General features: G+C 31.8%; 1 protein-coding gene and 1 long non-coding RNA gene across 3 annotated transcripts in view; both read left to right on the top strand.

Annotated features, from left to right (window-relative positions):
* The window catches only part of LOC123263834 (phospholipase B1, membrane-associated-like), a 36,906-nt gene that overhangs the window by 4,981 nt on the left and 6,126 nt on the right, over nucleotides 1-25,799 (top strand). For both annotated transcript variants that reach the window (XM_044726863.1, XR_006509239.1), the window contains exons 2-3: nucleotides 4,125-4,292; nucleotides 4,813-4,922. In XM_044726863.1, the coding sequence (XP_044582798.1) occupies nucleotides 4,173-4,292; nucleotides 4,813-4,922 (230 nt within the window). In that variant the 5' untranslated portion in view covers nucleotides 4,125-4,172. The remainder of the gene's footprint in view (nucleotides 1-4,124; nucleotides 4,293-4,812; nucleotides 4,923-25,799) is intronic.
* LOC123263876 lies at nucleotides 5,649-10,885 on the top strand. The gene is made up of 2 exons (XR_006509247.1): nucleotides 5,649-5,694; nucleotides 10,760-10,885. It is a non-coding gene; the product is annotated as an uncharacterized LOC123263876 (long non-coding RNA).

Genomic DNA, 25,799 nt, shown 5'->3' with positions numbered 1-25,799 from the left:
AGAAGGTTTTAAATGGGCTCTAAATTTCGACTCGGGATCCTTTCAATTTTATTAAAACTTGACTAAAATACTTACACTACAAATCTTGACGTCAAATTACAGAGTAACTTATAATTATAGACATCTTAAACTAAAACTGTTTGCTTTGCAAACTCTTTCCATCAAGTTAGCTACAAATTTCGGCAGTAGATTGAATAAAAGTTTGAGTTAAGGTGGTTATCAGGGAGCGACCAGCTTTTGATTATCGACTGTAAGTAAATGAGTTTATATGCTTTTCTACTGACGATTATTAAATACACTTCAAAGTATATTATATCACTTGGAAGCAAACTGACATGTATTTGTTGACGCTGTTTGGTGTCAATCTGAGGAGCAGATTGCCAAAGTTCAAACACGGAAAAAAGAAAATTCAAAAAATTACAGTATATAATGCAACGTGGCGCTTCGTGAGGAAAACTGGAAAAATTACCGTTTTAGATTGTAATTATTACAGATTTTATAAAAATTACATGGTATAATGTAATATTTACATTGAAAGCTCTGACAATTAAATTCAAAAATTGAATTTAGAAAAATCTTATTTCAAACTGTAATTTTTCTAGTTTTGATTACTATGGGACCGATTTTACATTTTATACTGTACCCTGATAGCCACCTTACCTATAACTTACTGTCAATCTACGTCCGCAATTTGAAACAAACTTGACGGAAAGAGTTGGCAAAGCGAGCGATTACCTATTAGTTACCTATAACTTACTCTGCAAATAGACGTCAAAACTTGCTGTACAAGTATTTCCGTCAAATTGTAGTAAAGTTGAAAGGAAATTTAACTACAAGTTTGATTGTTAACTTGTATTCAAGTTGCGGCCGTAGATTTCCGTCAATTTGCTTACAACTGTTGTTGAGTGAAGAATTACCGCCAACTTGATGTATAAATTAACCGTAACTGCTGGAAGTCAACACTTACTGACCCTGATAGCCAAGTCCGTCGCAACTTTCCGTCGATTTACTGCCGCAACTTGTCACCAAGTTGGCGGCAAGTCTTGGAAATGAACTCGGTTGTTCACCAAGTTGTCGGCAAAAATTGCTTTCGAAACTCTTTCGCACCAAGTTGACGACAAGTTTCTCAAGAAATCTGGCGACATATTGCGGCAGTAGATTGGTCTTGTTTTTCTCAGAAACTTGTAGCCACCTTGACGCCAACAGTTACAAATTCGGAAGTTGACCGCAAGTTGTCGCTAAGTTGGTGGCAACTATCTGACACCAACTTGGTTGGTCTGAAACTGTGGCTATCAGGGGAGAAAGCGCTGGCTATCAGGGTAATTATTACTAGAAACTATAAAATTTCCTGTTTTATCAATAAAACATCGGTAAGTCAGGCTAAGCTGGAATGCCAAACACTGATGATGGCTATTTGGATGTAGATTGCAGATTCTGGCTTTTATTAAACTTTTGTAGTCAGTTTGCCACCAATTTACGGCTTATACTGACACCAAATTTCGTTTGCAAATTGCCGTCAATCTAACAACAATATTTTAAAATTCTTTTGTAGTCAACTTGACACCAATGATAAAATAAACATCGTAAATTTTGGAATGTTAAATTATTAAAGAAGGCACAATTGTAATTTTTCCTACAATTTTTTCCCATGCTTACTTTAAAAGGTAAATGGAAATTTAAAAAATAATCTTTCGATAAAAATAAATTGAACTCTTAAATTCAGCGGTCACTGATTTTATAATCCGAATTAAGTGCAGCAACCTGCTGAAACCTCAGATGAAAGTCTTGACTTCCCACAATTACCTAATCGAAAAAAGCGACTTGAATCATACATCACAGATTTCTTTTTTTTATTATTTTCTCAGATAACTGATTCTTAGCTTTATATTACACAGTACGTAATACCCACAATAAAGCAATAACTAATTTAAGAATAACTTTATGAAATAATAAACATTATTAAATTCTAAATAAATTTATTTATAGTCGCCTAATTTTTGACTAGTACACAAAAAAAAAAATTTCAACTTAAAAAAAACTATTCCGGTCTTCAAAAAAAAATTTTTTTTTATTGTAATTTATATTAAATTATTTAAAACACACTCAGACTTTAAAATGAACAATTTAGAGCACAATTTTGCAATTTAAAAGCTTAAAAAATTTTTAAATTTATACTTAATTTAATTTAATTAATTAATCAATTAATTAATTAATTTAATTAATTAAATTAATTAAATAACCCAAAGGATTTAATTTATAAAAAATTTAATATCTTCTTTAGTTAAATAAAATTTTTTAATTTTTTCTATCAATACTCTTGATGTAAAATTAATTAAGTCGGTTTTAACTAATTTAATTGATTAGATATTACAAGTATTGTATATTTTAAATCCATTAAACATTCTTTGTCAGTATGTCAAAGGAGTAAAGACAGAGAAGAGTCAAATATACATTACAAGCTGAAGAAAAAGAGGGGATCAACCATATGATGCGTGCGGAGACATCACCTTTTCTTCTTCCTGGTTAGCTTCATTCATATATTTGTTCAATACTCGTCGAGACCGTGTCGTATGTCAGGATAATAGTGACAAATAGTGTTTGTTTTTATTTATACTGTCATTTTTATTATATTATTATTTTTAATTAATTTACTTGAAGGAAATTATAATTATTTTTGCAAGAAATTTTATTTTGATTTTTAAAAAGGTAAAAATTAATTAATTAATTTTTATAATTTGTAAAATAAATTTAAAAGAAATTTAAAAAAAAAAAAAATTTATTTAAAAAAAAAATTTTTTTTTTTGTAGAAAAATTTTTTTTTTTTGTAGAAAAAAATTTTTTTTTTTTTTGTAAAAAAAATTTATGATTGCAATTAATTAGTTAGATTAATATCTTATTATTTACAGTGAATAAGTGATATAGACGTCGCACTCCGACCTCAGGGGAAAGTAATATATCGGAAGCATCAAATCGTAAACCAATGACCCCTGAAGGCAAATTTCGTTGCTAAATACAAGAGATACATACCGTGGAAGACAATCGTCAAATTTCTCCATGTGTTGCCATGAACTGAATTGTAAATTAGAAAGCTGCTAAAAATATTATAATATTATTCTATAGAATAATAAAAAATTGAATATTTAGGTAAATTTTTAAAAACTTATCTGATAGAAGGATTTTTTTATATTTAATAAGCTTTACTAACTTTTAATAAATGATTTTAAGAAAATTTTGCTTAAATAATGACTTTTGTTAAATTGCACTGTATTTTCTTAACTATTGACGGTTTTAAAGATATAAGCTCATCCTGATGTTACACTCATCGAAAGTTTTCATTTGAGTACCCCCATGCATTTTTGATATATTTTTCATATGTAATATATATATAAATATATAAAATATATGAAAAATTGATGTGGGTACTCAAATGAAAGGTCTTGATAAGTGTAATGTCAGGGTGAGCTTATATCTTTAAAAATGTCATTAATTGACAAGATACAATGTCAGTTCTTAATTAATGACATTTTTTAAGATATAAGCTCATCCCGATGTTACACTCATCAAAATCTTTCATTTGAGTATATCAATTTTTCATATATTTTATATATATATATGTATATATGAAAAATATATAAAAAATTCACATGGGTACTCAAATGAAAGGTCTCGATGAGTATAACATCGGGAAGAGCTTACATCTTTAAAACCGTCAATAGTTAAGAAAATACAGTGCAATTTAACAAAAGTCATTATTTAATAAAGGAAAATTTTGTTAAAATTATTTATTAGTAAATATTTTTTAACTATTAATAAATACATATTAACTATTAATAAATGTACTTTTCTCCTAAATAAATGTAAAAAAATATTTATTAACATTAAATAAATTAAATAATTGTCTTTAAACAAATTAATTTATTAATAGTTAATAAATCCTCCTATGAATGCATTAGTTATTTTTATTTTAAAATTCACTAACGGCTTTCTCGTTTATCGGATTCTCCATAACTTTTGATAAATTATTTATTTAACAGGAAAAAATAATGATTATATAAGAAGGAAGAATAAATAAATTAAATGATTACCAAAAATTTATACTTTAAAAGGAAATTTTAATCATCTAGAAAAAATGTAAGGCCCAAAATAATTATTTATTATGAAGAAAGTTTAAAATGAAATTCATCAGGATGTATAAAAGTGAATTATTTATAATTGTTGTTTTATTGCCTTACGTATTACCGCAAAATTGGCAGTTTGTGGATACAATTAGAAAATTATTCATTAGCGGGAGGGTAAGTTACTGTTTTAACACAAGTAATTATTTTTTATTTTTTTTTTTTAAATTACTCTTTCATAAAACGTCTGTAATGTATTTGAATATATTTTTATTCAATGCAATATCTTTAAATGCAAATTAACGAAAGCAAAAGTTTTTTAATGCGTGCTATGAATTTAATTATCTTACATTCTTCGATAAGTTTTCTGTACTAGTAATTTTAAGATAAGAATATTATTATTATTATTATTATTATTATTATCATTATTGTTGTTGTTGTTATTATTATCACAAAAAAATTCAAATTTTTGATTAATAATAATAATAATAATAATAATAATAATAATAAAATTTCAAAAAATTTTGACATTATTATTATTATTAAATTTTGAAATTTTTCATCCATAATAATAATAATAATAATAATATTAAAAAAAATCTTATTATTGTTATTTATTTATTTATTCATTGGGATTTTAGTTGACATTTTGAGGAAAAGAAATTAACTTATGTTTAATGGATTTTTATAATTACAGAGCGAAATAGATTACATCGGGATAAGGTATCCGATGGTGAGAGATGGTGTAAGGAGACAGCGGAGTATTTCGAAAGCTGTGCCATTTCCATGTGATACTAGTATAGGAAGGTAAATTTTTATTTTTATTGTTTTTTTTTTAGTAATTAAAAAGCTTTTTTACGGCTCTAAGGAATGTTAGCGTGACATTTAGACTTTCTGTGGGACCGAAAAAAATTTTAATTACAATTAGCTTGATTGAGCAGTCGTGTTTAACGGGTTGAGGTCAGAGGGCCTTTGAAGATGCCTAACGTGGATTTAATGAGTAGTTAAGATTAATTGGAAGTTAGTACAGTTAATTATTCGCACCGATAGTCAATTTATGATGATAAATATTTGGGCTGTATTCAAAAATACTCTATCTCTAGATACATAATTAAGAAATTACCTTGTATCTTGTGAACTACTGACATTTTTAAAGATATAAGCTCATCCCGATGTTACACTCATCAACACCTTTCATTTGAGTACCCACATCAATTTTACATATATTTATATATATTATGCATATGTATATATGAAAAATATGTAAAAAATGCATGTGGGTACTCAAATGAAAGCTCTTGATGACTGTAACATCGAGATGAGCTTATATCTTCAAAATATATGTTATATATGTTACATAATTAAGTAATGACCTCGTATCTTGTGAACTATTGATATTTTTAAAGGTATAAGCTAATCCTGATGTTACACTCATCGAGAGCTTTCATTTGAGTACCCACATCAATATTTCATATATTTATAAATTTATATATATATATATATATATATATATATATATATATATATATATATATATATATATATATATATGTCGGAGAGGCAGGATCTTTTGTTAGAGGTTCAGCATTTTGTGATTTACCCATTTTTATTATTACAATTAATTAATATTCCCAATTACAATAAGATCAATTATCAAGAATGAGTAGGTAAACTCGTACAAGATTAATTTAACTTAGAATGCTAACAAAATTATAAATATCTTGCGATAGACCGAGACTTAGGAAATAACGAATTCGCGATCACCAGGACGTCCGTTCAATCTCAATTCCAAATCAAGACTGTCTTTTCCCCAACTATTCTCAAATAGTCTGCCTGCTGCATATTTCTCTTTTCCATATTAATTTTATGATACCTCTATCGTCCTGGGGTCCCGACTACGTTGACCACCATGTGCCTACCTAGGCCTAAGCCTACCGCAATAAAACAATTTCGTTAAAACTTATTTTACAAAATATTAAAGTAATAGTACATTTCTTAAAATTACTAAAAATAGAAATATCCTAAAGAATATTTTCATCACTTTGACAGAAAATACTTCGCTGTACTTTGTTCTCCGACACGGCCATTCTGACAATCACATGTCCTCGGGTGCATCTAAAATATTCAGTTACATTGGTATTAATTTTTGGTCTCAATTGACTTCTCTTATAGTAAAACATTTTACAATAGGTAACATCCATAGAAAGATTCAGAAGTCCTCCCCAATAACAGAAATCTACTAATTATTTATTATACAAGAAAGTTATCGCATAGTATGCAAGAGATAGAAAAGCCATCAATCGTTATTCCTTATCGTTTAATAATTAAATACTTCATTGAGCACCACCAATAGACATTCGCACTATCTCTAGGCTACCCTGTATGCCACATACAGTACCAAACACATTCTGTAGTTGCCACAACTACCTGCCCGCCACATCATCAGCTGCCCATCGCGCCCTGATCAAACTAACATTAGCCACTAATTTAGTTTGCAGTTGCGACTACACACTGATGCATGTGCGAAAATACAAAATAACTCAGGCCTCGACCTGCAGCCATCAGTGCTCCGTGTCATTGGTGGTCTCTACTTCAACTGTAGTCCCTGTTTCAGAACTATCACCAGCAGTCTTTTCGGCACAACTTTCATTGTCCGAGCAGACATCCAACTCAATAGGAACATAATTCTCAGGCATTTCCCTCAACTTATCATGACTATACTTAAAACTTCTATTATTATTCAATGATTTTAGTTTGTACCTATCATTATCAAGTAATTCTGTTACTACAAATGAACCTCTGAATTTTCTATCAAGCTTCGTCTGATTACGTTCTTCATTTTCAATCAAAACATGATCTCCTATCTTAAATCTATTGACTTTAGCTTTATTTTTATTGAATCTAATTTTCTCATACGTTGCATTCTCTTCTATACTATCAATCGCTCGTTGTCTTACATTAGAGATATTAATTTCTTCTTCGTTGTCATCTATTAACAATCCATAAGGTCTTGCCTTTTTACCAATTAATAATTCTAGCGCACTAGACTTAGTAATACGATTCACGGTTGAATTTAAAGCTAACTGAACTTCACCGATGGCCTCTTGCCATGGGCGATTATTAGACTCAACAGCAGTGAACATATTTTTCAACGTACTCATTACTCGTTCTACCTGACCATTTGCCCTACTGGTACCTGTAGCTATTAAATGTAAAATAATATTCAAGGATTTACAAAAGTTTTTAAAGTCTTTCCCCGTAAAACATCTACCTTGATCGGCAATCACTCGAGCGGGGACCCCAAATACAAATATTGCAGCCTTTAAGGCTTTAATAACACTATTACAGTCAATTTTGCGAGTATGATATAGATAAACGTATTTGGTAAAGCCGTCTACAATAACAATAACATATTCTTTGGTATTATTCTTACCACTCAATTTACCTGTAATATCTATATGCACAGTATGCCAAGGTATGCGGGTCTTAGGAATGGGATGTAATTCAGCTTGAATTTTACCTGAGTGAGTTTTAGAGAGCTTACAAGTAATACAATTTTCAACAAATTTACGTACATACTTGGACATACCCTCAAACCAGTAATACTCATAGACCTTATCAAGTGTTTTATCCCAACCTAAGTGCATCACAGACTCATGTACGTGGTTAATAACGGACCACCGAAAAGCTCTAGGACAATCGGCAAACAGAAGGTTTCACCTTTTCTTTGTACTTTTCGATAAAGCGTACCGGCTTTAATTTCGTAAGATTTTGAAAGGTCTTCCGATAGCTCACCATTTTGTAATTTGGTGACTATTTCCGAAATTTCCGAATCACGCCGTTGTTCGGCAAGGAGCCAATCAACTGATATTTCCGCGAGTTTTACACGTTTCTCTTCAATTTTATTAACTTGTTTTGACAAATCAGGCAGAGGATTTCGAGAGAAGAAATCCGCATGAGCCATGCGTTTGCCTTCTCTATAAACTATATCGAATTGAAAAGCCTGTAAATAAGCCCACCATCTATGTACTCTATCGTTAAGGTCAATCTTATTTTGGGAGGACTTTAAAGAGTTGCAATCCGTCACAACAGTAAACTGCCGTCCATGCAAGTAATGCCGAAAGTGTTTTATTGATTTGACAACAGCCATAGTTTCCAATTCGTAAGAATGATACCTGGACTCGGCTGGGCTTGTTCTTTACTAAAATATTCAATAACTTTATCTTTACCGTCTACTTTATGCATGAGTATTGCTCCGTACCCATCGGAACTAGCATCGGTATGCAATTCTATGGGATAATCCGGGTCAAAAATTATTAAGACGGGTTCATTGGTTAAAATATGAATTACTTCTTGTCGAGCATTTTCATGTGCCTCAGTCCACTCAATATATTTGTACCTGAGGTGAGTGCATATAATGGTTTCATAATTTGTGAAAATTTAGGGACAAATCGTCGAAAGTAAGACGCAAGGCCAATAAACTGTCTAAGCTGAGTAACAGTCCGAGGAGCGGGTAACATTGTTAAAGAATTTATTTTACGAGGGTTTGGACGAACTTCTCCGTCTTTAATTTCATACCCAAGATATAAAACAGATGTTTTAAGAAAAGAACATTTTGAAAAATTAAATGAGAATCCCGCATCTATGAGAATTTTTAATACCATTCGAAGTCTTTCAAACGCTTCCTCTATTGTATCCGCAATTACTAATACATCGTCTAGGTAAACTACAACGAAAGTGTACGCGAGCTCACCTAATGCTTTTAAAATTGCTCTTTGAAAAACAGAAGGAGCATTTTTAAGCCCAAATGGCATTGTTAAAAATTCAAATTGGCCATCAGGAGTGACAAATGCCGTACGTTCTATAGATTCTGGATGTATGGGAATCTGATGGAAACCGCTGGCCATATCTAAACTGATATAAAATTTAGCTTTTCTAAGTCTCGGTATTTGATCTAAAATAAGTGGCAAAGGAAATTTATCTGCTATTGTGTTTTTATTTAATTCACGATAATCAACGCATAAGCGGTCTGATCCATCTTTTTAACTAGTAAAATAGGGCTAGCAAACGGTGAATTACTAGGGCGAATAACATTCGCTTCAAGCAATTCATTAATTCTTTTTCTAACTATTTGTCTCTCTTCCACACTAAGTCTATATGGTCTTCTTTGTACCGTAATGCTCGGATGAATTAAACGTATTTCAAGTTCACCACTGTTAACGTGAGTACGAGGAAAGCCCGTGATAAAAGAGCTTTCATATTCTTTTAATATTGAAACTAATCTTATTTTATCGTTTTTATCAACATCAGTATCTACGCTATCAAAATTTATAATTTCAACTTTACTACATTCATTTATAACTTTAGATTTACAGATATTAAAACTGTGTTGGGAAATATTTACTTCAAAACCCAAGCTTAAAATTTCTCGACCTATCAAAATATTCTCGCTTAAATATTCATCCAAGACAACGTGAAAAGAATCTCTAATGTAAACGAATCCATAACTACAGTAGATAAAATTTGCATATTACAATTTACTACAACATTTCCGATACCCTTTAAAATTATTAATTCATTGGCTCTTCTTCCCGAAAACTTAAGAGCAATCGATTCTTTTATTAGTGAGCATTCCGCTCCCGAATCAAAACAATATGGAAACGACTCACCAAGATGGTTCAGAATACCCGTAGGAGCTGCTACTGTGCACAGATTTACACGACGTTCGACGCCACCGTTGTCCTTGTTGTTTCCTGGGCCACTACGACCGCTGCCTGAAGCCGTACAGTTTGGCGCAATATGACCAGCTGCTCCGCACTTGAAACACATCACAGGACGCGATGACGAGGGTGATCCTTGGCTGCCACGATAGTTACTGCTTTGCTCTACGTGTTTCTTCTTAAGTTTAGGACACTCAAACTTCTTGTGACCTATTTCCCCACAAAAATGGCACTTTGCTGATACCACTGGCTTGAAACGCTTCGAATCCGATATAGATGAGTCTGAAGCTGATGCTGGTCTTTTTCGGGTGTAGGAAAAGCCTCGCATTTCACTCAAAAATTCGGCTTCTGTTTTGATGTCGGTAGTTAATGCTACGCGCTCCACCCGATTGTCGATGTGAGTCAATCGTGCAAGCACAACTGCATTAATAATTTCGTCGACCGTTAGAGACCTCCAGCGGGCCTTCAGCGATGATCGAAGTCGAATGCCGAATGCGCCGACACTTTCATCCTTGGTTAGTAACTCTTGGTGGATTTTCAGCACGACCGCTGTCGCAGTTTCTTGTCCACCAAAACGTGACACAAAAAGTTCTTTTAACTGTGGCCACTGTATACCCGGAATTGCTGCTTGAGATAGCCACTGAGCCGCTGAGCCTTCCAAGGCTTTACTAAGCGCAGATATCAACCCACTCCCTTGAAGAGGGTTTTCTGACAGGCACAATTCCGTAGCTGAACACCATGCAACAGGATCCGATCCCGCACTCTCTGGATTAAACCGCGGTAAAATAACGTTGTTCCTTGTCGAAGACGGGTTTGGTAAAAAATTCTTCATAAACTCGAAAAATGTACTCCACTGATCAGGTGCTGGACCAGATGGAGACGATCCCACTTCTGATGTCGGAGAGGCAGGATCTTTTGTTAGAGGTTCAGCATTTTGTGATTTACCCATTTTTATTATTACAATTAATTAATATTCCCAATTACAATAAGATCAATTATCAAGAATGAGTAGGTAAACTCGTACAAGATTAATTTAACTTAGAATGCTAACAAAATTATAAATATCTTGCGATAGACCGAGACTTAGGAAATAACGAATTCGCGATCACCAGGACGTCCGTTCAATCTCAATTCCAAATCAAGACTGTCTTTTCCCCAACTATTCTCAAATAGTCTGCCTGCTGCATATTTCTCTTTTCCATATTAATTTTATGATACCTCTATCGTCCTGGGGTCCCGACTACGTTGACCACCATGTGCCTACCTAGGCCTAAGCCTACCGCAATAAAACAATTTCGTTAAAACTTATTTTACAAAATATTAAAGTAATAGTACATTTCTTAAAATTACTAAAAATAGAAATATCCTAAAGAATATTCTCATCACTTTGACAGAAAATACTTCGCTGTACTTTATTCTCCGACATATATATATTGTAACAGGGTAAATTACCCTTAATCGATAAGTCACCAGAGATCGATAACTTTTCGACTAGCATTTGAGCGCATCGATCTTCGGGCCTAGAGAGAGAGCAGGAGGGGGTATTTTTGGGGTCGTTATATAGACGAGCCATGCGTGGTGTCCGGGGAAGTAGTAAAGTGTTGGAACGAGTAACATCAAGAAGTCCAAAGAAGGAAGCGAGTATCAACCATAGAGTTTCTTCAACCAAATTTACACCAGGTATTGGACTTTGGTAATGATGAGCCTTGGGGCCATATACCCGGCTCATCAAACATACTACTTCTCATTTTATTTATTCAAGTTTGGATAATTCAATTGTTTAATAATTTTGCTTAATAATAATTAATTATTTTAATCAATTTAATTTGTTAGCTTGTGAACAATTCCTCCTGGGGATTTTACACCCGAGGAATGTTCTAGACCTCCTGGGTTTAGGTCGTGAGTATCTAAATTGTTAATTCAGCTGGTTAATAATTATTAACATCTTAAGATTGGCTAAATTAAATTCATCTTTTGATTAATCAAATTTAATTAATTTCTGAACATCGAGAAATATTCGAGTCGGCAGCTCACGACCAGTCAAACATTAGTACCCGAGGTCAAGCCAATAACGAACAACGTCGTCCATTTTTTGAGCGCGCAAATTCCTTGAGAATTTGATGACGCAGTAAATTTATAAAATCAATGCGTGGACTATTTTATAATTTATAGCAATTGAATTACCACGTAATTAATTAATTTTACATTAATCATTTTTTATTGATTTATATTTTTATCATTTATTGAAAATCACTTAATTATTTATTGGAAACAATTTTAATTACCGGAAATTGAATCATTGAGAAAACTGCGACGCATTTAGTAATTGAACGTCGTGGATAATTTTCTGTAATTACTTTACACCGAGGCGAATTATTAATTATCCAATCGTCATTCTCAAATTACTAGAAAATAATTATTCCACGTGTTATTAATTATTGAGAATTAATTTACTAAATTTCGGAGCAGATAAGACTGATGTACCCGTAGATAAACTTTCGGCAAATAATTTGTATATTGAGAAATTACTAATTAATTATCTAATTTAATTGCCAATTTCTACTTGGGTTGTCTTATATATTGAAGTCATGTACTGGAAAATTGTCAATAATTTAATATCATTGTTCCGGTAGAAATTGTTATGAAACTATTTATTGTGTGGATTACGTCCGAGTAAAAATTTAGTTAATTTTATAAAGAATGTTCTTCGAAAGAATTTAAGTTAATGCGCAGAGTTAAGCTCGTATTAAATTTGGAATAAAAGAAGCGTCGGTTTTAAGCCGGGATTTTAAGAAGTAAATTTTGTTAATTCGTGAGAATAATTTATGGTTTTATTGTAAGCTAATGACTGAATTATTTTAGAAAAATTAACGTTGTAAAATTTTGGAGTAATTTTGTAATCCAGAAAATAAAAGTAAAGTAGAGTCAGTGTGTGTGAGACGCGTGGGATATGTGTGTGGAGATTGTGCGGGTTAAGAGTGTGCGATTGTACGGGTTCTCTGCTTGTTGATGGTTTGCCGAATAGAGCAATTCGTACAGTCCTAGAAGCCGTTGTATAGTCGCCAAGTGGGGTACAACGGTAGTAAGATAGAAACTGCAGTATAGTCGCTCCATATGAGGGTACTGTGGGATTAAGAATTTTCTTGGACGACCCCTACTTGTTGATGGTTTGCCGAGTAGGGTAATCAAATCTTAGTGCGACGTTTTCTACTTGTTGATGGTTTGCCGAGTGGAAGATTAGCGTTAAGTCGGAGTAGCCGGTTTTAGCCCGAAATCCTCCAGTAGTTGTAAGTGAAGTAGTTGTAAGTGAGTACGTGCAAGGGCACGAGTTGTGAATTAGTTGTTAATTTTGTTGTTGAATAAAAACCGGTTAATTTGTTAAATAAAAATTTATTCATTTTCAGAACAACCTTCCTCCACTCTCTCTCCCTGTAGATTAATAGAATCAGCTCTGGTATCCGGTTCCAGGAACCGAGAAAATAATCCTGGTGGCGCCCTGGTAAATCTTAGAGTCAATTGTTGAATATATTGTTGTTGTTAAATTTTACTAAGGGCCAAATGAGCGGGAATTAAACCACCCGTTACAATATTAGGGTGCTTTTTTTTTTGCGACTATTTTTTTTTTTTCGTTTCCATCCCGAAATTTTGTTGGAAATACACCCAAAAAAATTCCCTGAAAGTTTGAGCCCTTAATATTAATATTAAGTACTCCTACACAGCGTGTGAAGATTTCCCATTTGAAATATACGAGAACTTTCATTTTTTTTTTTTAAATTTCTATAGCTCAGTGGCATTTCATAGCATTACTTTGACCATGGACGGGTTTTTTTCAGAATTGAATGCTCTACAAAAGTGTCCATTGTCGCGAAGTCGTAACTCATACTGGCGGGGTAGTACGGACCACCAAACCGAATTTTTTATAGAATTCTTGTTTTTTCACTCATTATCTCATAAACAACAAGACATACAGAAAAAATGTAAATGATAATTTTGTAGGAAATTCAATTTTCTACAAAAAAGGTCCTCAGCACCAAATCACTAAGATCGATATTTTCTGAGATATTAATCATTGAAGTTTACGTAGCATTGAATTTCCACAAAATGTTGAATCAAATCTTAAAAAATAATGATTTTTTTATTCGTATCATAATTATAATTAGTAATTACTTATTGATTAAGTTACAAATTTAACGTAAAAAATTTTTAATTGTATTTTTCTGAAGTTTTTTATTTTTAAATAAATTTCTCATTTAAATCACCCCATAATATTTGAATTTATCATTTAATAATTCAATTTCAATGAAATTCTAGATAAAAATATATTGTGTATGATCATTACGAATAATATAGGATGTTTCTTTTGTTGCTGTGTATTGTGATACTGATTAATTGCGGTTTATTTTTCTTGCTCTGGTAGTACTACTGAGCTTTCACTTGACCTTGAATGCGTTCAACAAATTTCCCCTTTAATTGCAGCGCTTTCTTTGTTTTCGCGTACTAATCCCGCGAGTAAGAACAAAGCTTAGTGGGCATTGATCAGTGTGACGCCGTTGTATGTATACTTTGTTAAATTTGAGGTTAGGTCGACTTTAACCATCATTAAAATGAGTGAAAAAATTGGTAATAAAACTTGGAATTATTTAATTGGATTTGAAAGAAGCCAAATAAATAATAATAAGCTGCCTTCGTATCGTGACTTACTAAATTTTTTATGTATAAACATCAGTCTTTAAAATTAACTATTCGAAATAGTGCTACTAGTGTTATTAACGATACTAATACTATTCGGGCTAGTTTCAAGATTCCAACTATACGTCCTCAGCACAGTCTTACGAAGTTGGAAAAATTTTATGCCGAATATATAAAAGTGAAGACAAATCACAAGAGGGAAAAAAAATCGAAAGCACAAAAACAGAATGTTGAAAAGTTTAACCAAAAACTAGATAAATTGTTCGATATTTCGAATTCCACAATGGTTAAGAATTTGCCAAAAGAGCAGCAACAATTTCTGAATGAGTGTCAAAAGGGGAAAACCAATCTTCACTCGCCCGTTACTAATTTCTTGCCGGTGGAAACTTTTCAGAATAAATCTGACACTGAACAGGAGATAACAAATGAAGATAATGAGAATAATACAGACGAAATTGGTTAGTTTCTTCTCACATACAACTATAAATTATCAAGCTCAACAATCAATCATTTTTTAATAATCGAAAACAATTTCTTATAATTTAGACTCATATTTTTTCTACTTACTTGTAAAATTTAATTCGCATTAAAATTCTAATTTTCTTAACCTCATTTTCTGAAAATTGAATTCTATATAATTTTCAATATTTTAAAATTTGTTTCTAGATTCATAACTTTTTTCTAATTATTAGTCTATCATTTTTGGTAAAATTTCTATCAAGTAAATCTGAATAAGTGAGATAAATCAAAATTTATTCAATTTTGACAAAAATTTTGACTTGAATAAAAAAAAATTTGTTTTCGATTTTTTTGCAGTCGAAAATTCCCACGCTATTAAAAAATTAAAGTCTCTGTAACCAATAAATTTAAAACACATATATATCATTTTGTCTTATTTTTATTGGGGAAAATTGACGGAAACTCAATTCAAAGAATATCTTTGCTTCTGGATAACAGAAGCTGAATATAAAATTTGAAAAATATTTGAATCGATTGGGTTTATTTATTTAATTCTGAAAAAATTGTTTTAGGCATGAAATTATCGCAACATTCGATGCCAGCAAGTTTTTGTAGTCTATCATCAAATTCCAGTGGGTTGAAACGAACATATTCTGATTTTGAGGATGAACTCCCTGTACCTCCTAAAAAGAAAAAATCAATATTTTTAAGATTTGATTCAACATTTTGTGGAAATTCAATGCTAGGTAAACTTCAATGATTAATATCTCAGAAAATATCGATCTTAGTGATTTGGTGCTGAGGACCTTTTTTGTAGAGAATTGAATTTCCTACAAAATTATCATTTACATTTTTTCTGTATGTCTTGTTGTTTATGAGATAATGAGTGAAAAAACAAGAATTCTATAAAAAATTCGGTTTGGTGGTCCGTACTACCCCGCCAGTATGTGTTACGACTTCGCGACAATGGACACTTTTGTAGAACATTTAATTCTGAAAAAAACCCGTCCATGGTCAAAGTGATGCTATGAAATGCCACTGAGCTATAGAAATTTAAAAAAAAAAAATGAAAGTTCTCGTATAATTCAAATGGGAAATCTTCACACGCTGTGTAGGAGTACTTAATATTAATATTAAGGGCTCAAACTTTCAGGGAATTTTTTGGGTGTATTTCCAACAAAATTTGGGGATGGAAGAGAAAAAAATAGTCGCAAAAAACCACCCTAATATATATATATATATATATATATATATATATATATATATATATATATATATATATATATATATATATACTAGCTGACCTGGCAAACGTTGTTTTGCCATGTGAATAATTTCTAGAGAATTTCTAGTGTAGAAAAAAAATTACTAACTTATTGGAAGTGTATAAGGATGTGGAATATGAGTGAAAAAGGCCTGGAGCGCTGTGAACGATGAGGGAATGTTGTTTAAAAATAACAAAACACCAAACATTAATTGTTTTAATTTATTAAAAGTAATAATTATTTATATAATTAATTAATTACATAATATTAATCTCTTAATGCTGCAGCGTGAACAATATTTTTTGTTAGCCCGTCTTTAGCTAATACAAACAAACTTGATGGTTTACCCACTCGAGAGCATGCAACGTATAATTGTCCGTGTGAAAAACATGGTGTGCTCAAATCTAAGCCACAAACAGACATTGTTTGGCCTTGGGATTTATTAATAGTCATTACAAATGCCAATCTAATCGGAAATTGAATACGCTTAAATTGAATTGGCACATCTGTGGGTATAATAGGTATTCGTGGTATCAATATATTTTCACCTCGAAACTTGCCATTTAAAATGGTGCCTTCGATAACGTTTTTCATTAATTTTTTAATGACTAATCGCGTACCGTTGCATAGCCGTGGCGGGTTCAAATTACGAAGCAAAATAATTGGAGATCCAACCTTCAATTGTAAGTTATGTGGTGGCATGCCTGGCAAATCTAGTGAGTTCAAAAACTCTGTTGGAAAATTTACAGCTTCAGTGTCATCGCAAACTGTATCAATAGATTTATATGATACCAAGTCCCCTGGCAATAACTGTTGTATCTTCAGATTTAAAATGTCAACGTCCACATTTTTGCAGCTAACATTGCTCTTTCTGCAAGCCACTCGAGATTTATGTAATTCGTGTGTACATCGGGAAATATTTGTTCAATGAGAGCATCTTGCGAATCAATGATTGTGCAGAAATCATTCGCTAATTTTATGTATCCAGTTTCAGCTATAGTGACTTTTCCATCGCCGATATCTAAGAGTTGTTTTGAGAATGTTTCAGCGGATGGATCTTGAAGCATTTGAACGCGCATATTTACTTTCAGCTGTACTATTTCAACATTACGCCACAATGTCGATGATTTTAAGCAGGCGTTGATTTCATCAGCGTATGTTGAACGTGGAATGACGGGAAGTGTTTGTCTGAAGTCACCTGAAAGGACTAACAGAGTGCCACCAAATAGTTTGTCGTTGTTTTTAATATCTTTCAATGTCCTGTTCAACGCCTCAAGCGAATGTTTGTGTGCCATGGTACATTCATCCCAGATGATAATTTTACACTGTTTCAGCACTGTGGCTATGGACGATTGTTTTTTTATGTTGCACACTGCGTCAGGGTTATTTTGAATATTTAGTGGTAGCTTAAATACTGAATGAGCTGTTCTGCCTCCATCCAATAAAGTTGCCGCAATGCCCGATGATGCAACGGCCAATGCGATGCCATTATTGGATCGTATTTTGGCGAGAATTAGCGAAATAAGGAATGTCTTGCCAGTTCCACCTGGTGCATCTAAAAAGAAGAACCCACCTTGTCCTGCTGAAACTGCGAGCATAATGCGGTCGTAAATGGTTCTTTGTTCCTCATTCATTAGTGGGACATTGCGAGTAACAATCGCCGCCGTTTCTACAGTGTTGTACTGCATTTCACGATTCATTTCAGTGTTCATTAAATCAGTTGCACCTCGATTTGGCGAATTCATACCGAAATGACTGAGTGGTAAGTTGGCAATGATAATGCAAAGATCCTCAATAGCAATCAATGCTTCATTGTACATATCGTCGCTGAATGTTATCGCTAGATCGTTACACCGTGTACGATGTTGATGCAATATATCATCAGTCATTGAATCTTTGTGATTATCCCACAATATCTCTGCTCGGGCTGGAAAACATGTAGTCAACACTATAGCGAATAGTAGACGAATTTGTATTGCTGTACAGTTCAATGCTGCTTCAGCAAGCATACATTCCCACTGATTGTCATCTTCTAGCAAGCCGAGTGCAAGGCATGCATCTTTATACGTTGTATACTGTTGCCCATTCACTTTACGTATATCTTGAAATGACAATGGGCCAGTAACATTAACCAACAATAGTCGAAGATAAAAGCACTCAGTCTGTCTTGGATTCACTGTAAATACTCGCCCCAAGGCGTTTGATTTGAATAAATTGGGGCATGCATCAACTGGTGAGCCTTGCTTGCGGGGTATCCATTGTTTTGTTTGAGCCCATGTGAAATAGCGTGGTACTTGTGAATAGAGTAAAGTACGTGCAAAGGCACCAAAATCATCCGCACGATTACACAATTCAAAAAATTCAGTGAGTGTAGTTTTTGGTGGATTTATAGCACGATCAATCGCTGTCTCGTTCGTGAAATATACACGCTGACCATTTTCAAGATGAACGGCTAACTGAACAACTGCTGGATCCCGTTCATGAATTGGAAAACCAAAGATACGCCAAACAGCTTCATTGGAGCTGATGTACCGACCTATTTGGTAGAGCGTTATTTCATCGTTTTTATTTACTGGAGGAGCATTCACATTGGTATTTTCCACTCTAAACACCGCCATGTCACTGCCTTTATGGACATACTTGCAAATGTATTTGATGCTCTTCACAGAACTGCAGAACTCAACATTAATATGAGCATTGTATGTTTTGCTCAGCAGGGGCGAATATGGCACGACCCAACGATTGTCAATATCAATGTCTGTGTTGCTGATGTTTTTAATAAATGATTGTCCGCCATTATCTGGATTCCTTCGACGATATATTGGATATCCGTCGACATTTGTGATTGTATCGTTAGTGAAATCTTTAGGGAAATTTTTTGTACATTTTCCATCTGACATGCAAGGCGATGAACGATTAAAAGTACCGCATGGGCCATGAATCATGTTTGCTGTAACAATATCAAACAGCAATTGATCAGTAGACGGATCGGGAATTTCTGCAGAAATTATATTATCTATTTCTTCAGGACGGATTTTGTCGATTAACCAAACCAAAATGTGGGCATGAGGTAATCCTCGCTTTTGCCACTCAACCGAATACAGCCAGCAACGTATGAGACCGAATACATGTGATTTAGTAATAAAATTTATTAATGACTTCAGCTTTTGTCTAAACACACGTGCTGTAATGTCATGACGATGTATTGCATTTTGGCCAGGCAACAGCAAAGATGTAATCTCTGGCCATTTTGGATTACATGTGAACGTGATAAATAAACACGGTCGCCCATATTCGCGCACGAAAGTCAGAGCATCCTGTATATACTCTTGCATATGACGTGGACTGCCTACGTACGATGATGGTAGAATGACAGAGTTACCAATTTCGGCGGCGTCGGCGTTGTTGACAATAGCGTCTCGCAAGTGAATGTACTCTTCCACACGTAGCTTGAGTTGATTATATCGTAAGTATCGTAGTCGTTTGCCTTCTATCTTCGCGTACATGTCGACCATGAATTGTTGAAAAAGCTCTCAAAATCGTAGAATGACGTTATCCAGCCCGCGTCTAATCATCAATCTATACGCATAATAATCCTTCGAGCTAACGTTCTTGTTTGTTTCGGTTCCTGTAATAATATATTCATAAATATTAATTTAAGTTAATTGCGTTTAATAATTTAATTGTTTTGTTAAAAGTGTAATAATCAAATTCATAATAAATGAAGTACCGGATACGGGATCTCGTTGCTTAATATTTATGCTATATCCGTCTTGTCCCTTCCAGAAGATTAGCGGATATTGGAGAGCGTCATATGAACGGTGTGTATCAGCAATGAACTGAAAATTATTATTTCTCCTACGAATCACAATTTCTCGTGCACCTGTACAATCGCCAACCATGATTCCAGCAACGTCATCAGCAACAGGTGCATTGAATCTACGATTGTGTTCTCCAGCTGGTGTTTTATCAGGATTAATAACAATAGCGTGATTATTGCTTTCTAATTTGTGCATGTGGGATTTGAATATTTTCAACAATTCAATAGAGCATCCAGATCGCTGACGATGCGTCTAGCAAAGAATGAATCAAGGTTATTGTAGCCATAATGTGCATCCATCCGATTGGCTAGTGCGCTTCCGGAGTCCTCGCCGCTCATAAAGTAGATTTGTAAAAATTTATGTGGTTCGTTTGGCATTGGCAGCAATGAGCCTATTTTATGATAAACTTGGTCTCTGATTTTAAATGTAGAATTGTATTGTTGACCATTTGCATTAGTATTTTGAACTATTTCTGTTGCTCCGAACGATGTCATTTGAAAGCATGAGTTGAATGTTCGAATGGACTTCAGAAATACGTAAAAATCTGGATTTGTGCCGATAAGCAAACCGTTCAATGGTTCCGGTGGTGTTTCAATTACAGGTAGTTGTACCTTCCCTGAGACGCAACACATCGCGGCTGGTTTATTTTTGAATTTCAAAGCATGACAATACGGGCATTCTTTGTCCATAGCACCAATTACTACTTTTGAATGAGCATATTATTCAATTTCGGGCTCATACTGGAATGCTAGCTAATGATGTAGCTACAAATGCTCGATGTGCCTGTTGGCGTTGTTGGTCATTCGCTCTGCGTCTATTGACAGTAAAACAGTGTGATTGTCGTTGTTCTAATCTCATGACTTCATTGCGTTCAGCTCGTGTATCGTCTGATTGTTCTTGACGCAATTGCGCTATTCTCACACGCGCTCCAGTATTTTCTTCCTGAACTTGTTCTTCGGTTCTTTGGGCTCTTCTATTTCGAATGCTTCTAGATTTATTTGTATCACGGCTCAAATTGGCCCCTTTGCGTTTTGTTGGCATTGTTCACTGTACAATACAAAACACACATGAATAAAACTGATTGAATTATTTAATTATTATATTTAATTATTATATTAATCATTTATTTTATCTTTGATTACATTAAATATACATGTAAAAATTAGATAGTTTCACGAAAGCGAAAAATTTTATGTTTCTTAATTATATCGAAAATACATATTGTTAGAAATAGTGAAAAAAAAAAAATTGTGTCGAAGTTAGAGCTCTTATAAGTAAACACAAAAAAAAATTTCCCAATTGTAATAAAAATCTAACTAACACCGAATTCGTTTTTCACCATTCCCAACAATATTTTCGTTATAAATAAGAAAGAATAATTTTTGATTTTATAATAAACGTAAAAAATAATTTATACTTACAACTCAATAGCCGTTGTTTGCGGGAACTCGTGACACGTGTTAAGTATTTTAGAGGTTATGTAAGTCACTTAATTAACTGATCGTGCGATTTACACTCAAAATTAATAATTTTATTAGTTATTAATAATTAATTATATTCAATAATATTAGTTATAAATAAATAAATCATAAAGTTACTCGAGAATATATTTGATATGAGAGTTACACTGAGATAGTAAAAATGTTTAACTACTACGCTCGAAGCATATACACTAATAATAGCCGAAAACTGTAGAGGTAACATCCCTACTCCGTGCTGTTTACAGGGTGAGAAGTGACACCGGTAGACACATGGAGGGGATAACTTACCAAGTGATAATAATTGATGTTATCGAGCGGGATAGAAAATGATAAAATTATGAAAATGACTATTAAAAAGCAAGGGTTGGTGGTAAAAAAGTGCAAATTTAGAGTTGTATGTATTTTTTGATGCCACATAATAAAAAAATAAAAAAAAAAAATTTTTATCAAAAAAAAAATAATTTTTAGGGTGACACCCCTTATCACTTAGAGGTTAGAAAAAAAGATAGTAGCCGATTCTCAGGCTTACTGAATATGCATAAAAAATTTCATGAGAATCGGTCAAGCCGTTTCGGAGGAGTATGGGAACGAACATTGTGACACGAGAATTTTATATATTAGAAAATGTATACATGAAAAATATATCAAAAATGCAAGTAGGTACTCAAATGAAATCTCTCGATGAGTATAACATCGGGAAGAGCTTACATCTTTAAAAACGTCAATATTTAAGAAAGTACAGTGCAATTTAACAAAAGTCATTATTTAATAAAGCAAAATTTTATTTATTTATAGTTCACAAGTCACGGCAGTCACATGGTGACTGCAAGATTGTTAATATTTATTATTTCATAAGTAAGAGCGTTGATAAAGTTCAGAATTGTAGATTTTTGAAATATAACTCTAAGAAAAAAGAGTTTGTTTGATTGAAATTAGTAGATTTATTTAAAATAACTTAAAAATACGGATTTAATATTAAAAAATTTGTTTTATTTAAATATGGATTACTTTTAACCAAATCTATTTTGTTTTGGTTTATTTCATTTAATTCGCCTGTTTATTTAATTAATATAAGATTTTTTAATAGATAACAAATCTCCTTTGAAATAAATCATAAGACGTCTGAGTGGGTACTTTTGCTATTTGAGTTATCCTAATTTTAATGCTTTTATCCTCGCCTAACATAATTCACTAATTTAATATACATAGATAAATTTAAAATGAATTTAATAATGGAAAAAAACTATAAAATCCAGCTGTTAGCTAATTATTTTAGTTTATTATAAATTACCTTAATAGAAATTATATAAATAAAGTGATCCTAATTGCTTTGATGACCCTAAAAATATCTCAGATATTATTTACTATATTACAACGCATGATTTCTTTACCAAAATTAAAATATCACATTTGTTTATAGTTTAAAAATGTGATTTTACTGAAATATATGATTTTAAAGTATTAAAGAAAGATTTTTCAACTATAAACAAATAAATATTTAATTAAAAAAAATAGACTAAAACCATATTTTTGTCGCCAAATAAATTAATTTTTTAAAATTAAAATCTTAAAGAACAATTCTTATTAAATTTTGACGTTTATTATTTTTTGTCACTTAATTATTGACAATAATTATTTAAAGTGTATAAACGTTTATTGATAATAAAATCATTAATCAATATTTAAAAAATTATTTTATAAGTATAATTTTAAAAAACGCCTCTCTAAAAATGATATTTAAATAAGTGAAAAAATCTTTATTAAAATAAAGTAAAATTAAATTCAAACTTTTCAATATTGAAATAACACTGAAAAAAAAGTTTTATTCTACCAAGGAAATGTTTCCTTATGGTTAAAAAACTGGTATTCTTATGGTTAAAATACGAAAGTTTTTTAACTATACACTGATAGAAGGATTTCTTAGTATTTAAGAAGATTTCTTTGTATTTAAGAAATCATTTCTTAAACATCATTTTTTAGTATTTAAAAAATATTTTTTAATATTTAAGAAATATTTCGTAGTATTTAAAAAATATATATATTTCTTAGTATTTAGGAAATATTTCTTAAATACAAAGAAATATTTTTTAAATACTAAGAAATTATGTTCAAGAAATGATTTCTTAAATACAAAGAAATCTTCTTAAATGTTAAGAAATTCTTCTATCAGTGTAAGAATACCGTTTTTTCACTGTCAAAAAACTAGCCTTATAATAAAGCGTGGTATTTTAAGGTTAAGAATACCAGTTTTTTTATATCAAGAAAACTCGAGTAAAAAATTAAGTATTCTAGGTGGAAAAAAATTTTTTTTTCAGTGAATGAATGAAAAACCCATAAAGAAGGATGTAAATTTTAACACAGATATTTAAAACATCAAATATTCTTTTATGTACCAAGAAAAATTGAAAATTTATAAATTATAACTTTAACACGCAACAGAGCTATCATTTGACTTCTGCACTGTTGATATTAATGACAAATATAATTTTTTTAAACTGAACCTTGTATAAAAAGCCTTGTAGAAAGTCGTATTTATTTACAGGGATGACCTTCAATATTTATCATCTTGTAAAGAAGCAAACAAAACACGTTTACCACAAAAAATAGGCCAATGTTATGCTGCAGGCTTAAGTAACCCCGATTTGCTGTGTACTGTATCTTTGAAATGAATGGAACCGCGTTCAATTGATTTCGCGGTAATCAAAAAATTTTATCAAAAGTATCATTATTTTTCTAATTTTTTTTATTATTGGTCACGTTTTTAATAAATAAATAATGCTTTCATCGTCTTTGTTAAGGATGTTCAAGCGAATCTAATGTAAAAAATAATTTCCAACTTTGAGCTTTGAAATTAAGTATACGTATAAATAAATACGTTATTTATCTAATCCCAAAATTTAAAAAAGATTCACCGTTTAGTTACTTAGATATTAAATTTTAAAAATCACATATTTTATCTTCTTATATACGGGCTCTTATGGCGGACAAGCGTTTTGTCGAGACTTTAATTATTATTTTCAATATTAACCTTCCAACTTTAACGGATAAAAAACTATACACAAGAAACTTGGATTATTGCAAAATATAAAAACAATCTAATAATGATACATTACCGATGTAATTTTTGAAATATTTAAAGTCAAATTTTATGTTTGTAACTTGTTTATCGTCAGCCATTTATTCGAATCCGAACAAAAACAGTTTCACTGTAAAAAAATCGCGCCAAGTCCACGTTCATAAGACTATTAAGAAAAAAAATTTTTATTTCTTTACAAAAAGATATAAAATAAAAAATTAAAAAATCCAAGTAACCGATATGGTTGAATATGATTTTCGGAAATTAAAAAAAATTTTGTTGTAAATTTAAAAATTAAAAGAAACAATTTTGGAACGTATTTAGTGTGCGTGGTTACGAAATATTTCACTTTTTATGAAATTCCTAAAATCTATCTACTAGGACTTTTAAAAAAAATTGAAGTACACAATGACGCACACTAAATACGTTCCAAAATTGTTTCTTTTAATTTTTAAATTTACAACAAAATTTTTTTTAATTTCCGAAAATCATATACAACCATATCGGTTACTTGGATTTTTTAATTTTTTATTTTATATCTTTTTGTAAAGAAATAAAAATTTTTTTTCTTAATAGTCTTATGAACGTGGACTTGGCGTGATTTTTTTACAGTGAAACTGTTTTTGTTTGGATTTTAGTATTTTTTGTAATTATAATAAAAATTGACAATTTTAATTTAATACATTTCCGGTGGCAAACTATCCCCTTTAAGCTATAGTTCATGTAAAAGTTATTCTTGCGCCGTCTGGCGTGTGTAATTGCAAGCTGTCAAATATCTTTTTTTCACTGTAGTTTCCCATCTATTATAAGATTAGCATGCATCCTTATATTATTTCGTCTCTGGCCGTCCGCTTTTTACATAAGAAAAAAGTTCAAATCTAAAAATCTGGGTCGCTATAGTTTGTGCTGATTATTTTTAATAATTTTAAATAGAAATTATAAAGATAATTGATAATAATCAAGTAATACGCGTAATAAAAAGCATGAACTACTATTATAAAATATCATATAAAAAAAAAAATCAAAATAAATTTGAAAAAAAATTTGTAACCTCAAAAAACCGTTCTGCTTACGGTATATACACACTCGGTAGTCTGGCTTGAGAACGGAACTTGGCGCCAGACTCTATCGAGTCTGTTGATAAAGATTTGACAACATCGCGTCAACAGCTGA

Source organism: Cotesia glomerata, linkage group LG4 (assembly GCF_020080835.1).
Source record: "Cotesia glomerata isolate CgM1 linkage group LG4, MPM_Cglom_v2.3, whole genome shotgun sequence".
Lineage (NCBI taxonomy): Eukaryota > Metazoa > Arthropoda > Insecta > Hymenoptera > Braconidae > Cotesia > Cotesia glomerata.
Note: the sequence above shows the minus strand (reverse complement) of the source record. Positions and strands in the feature narration are given on the sequence as shown.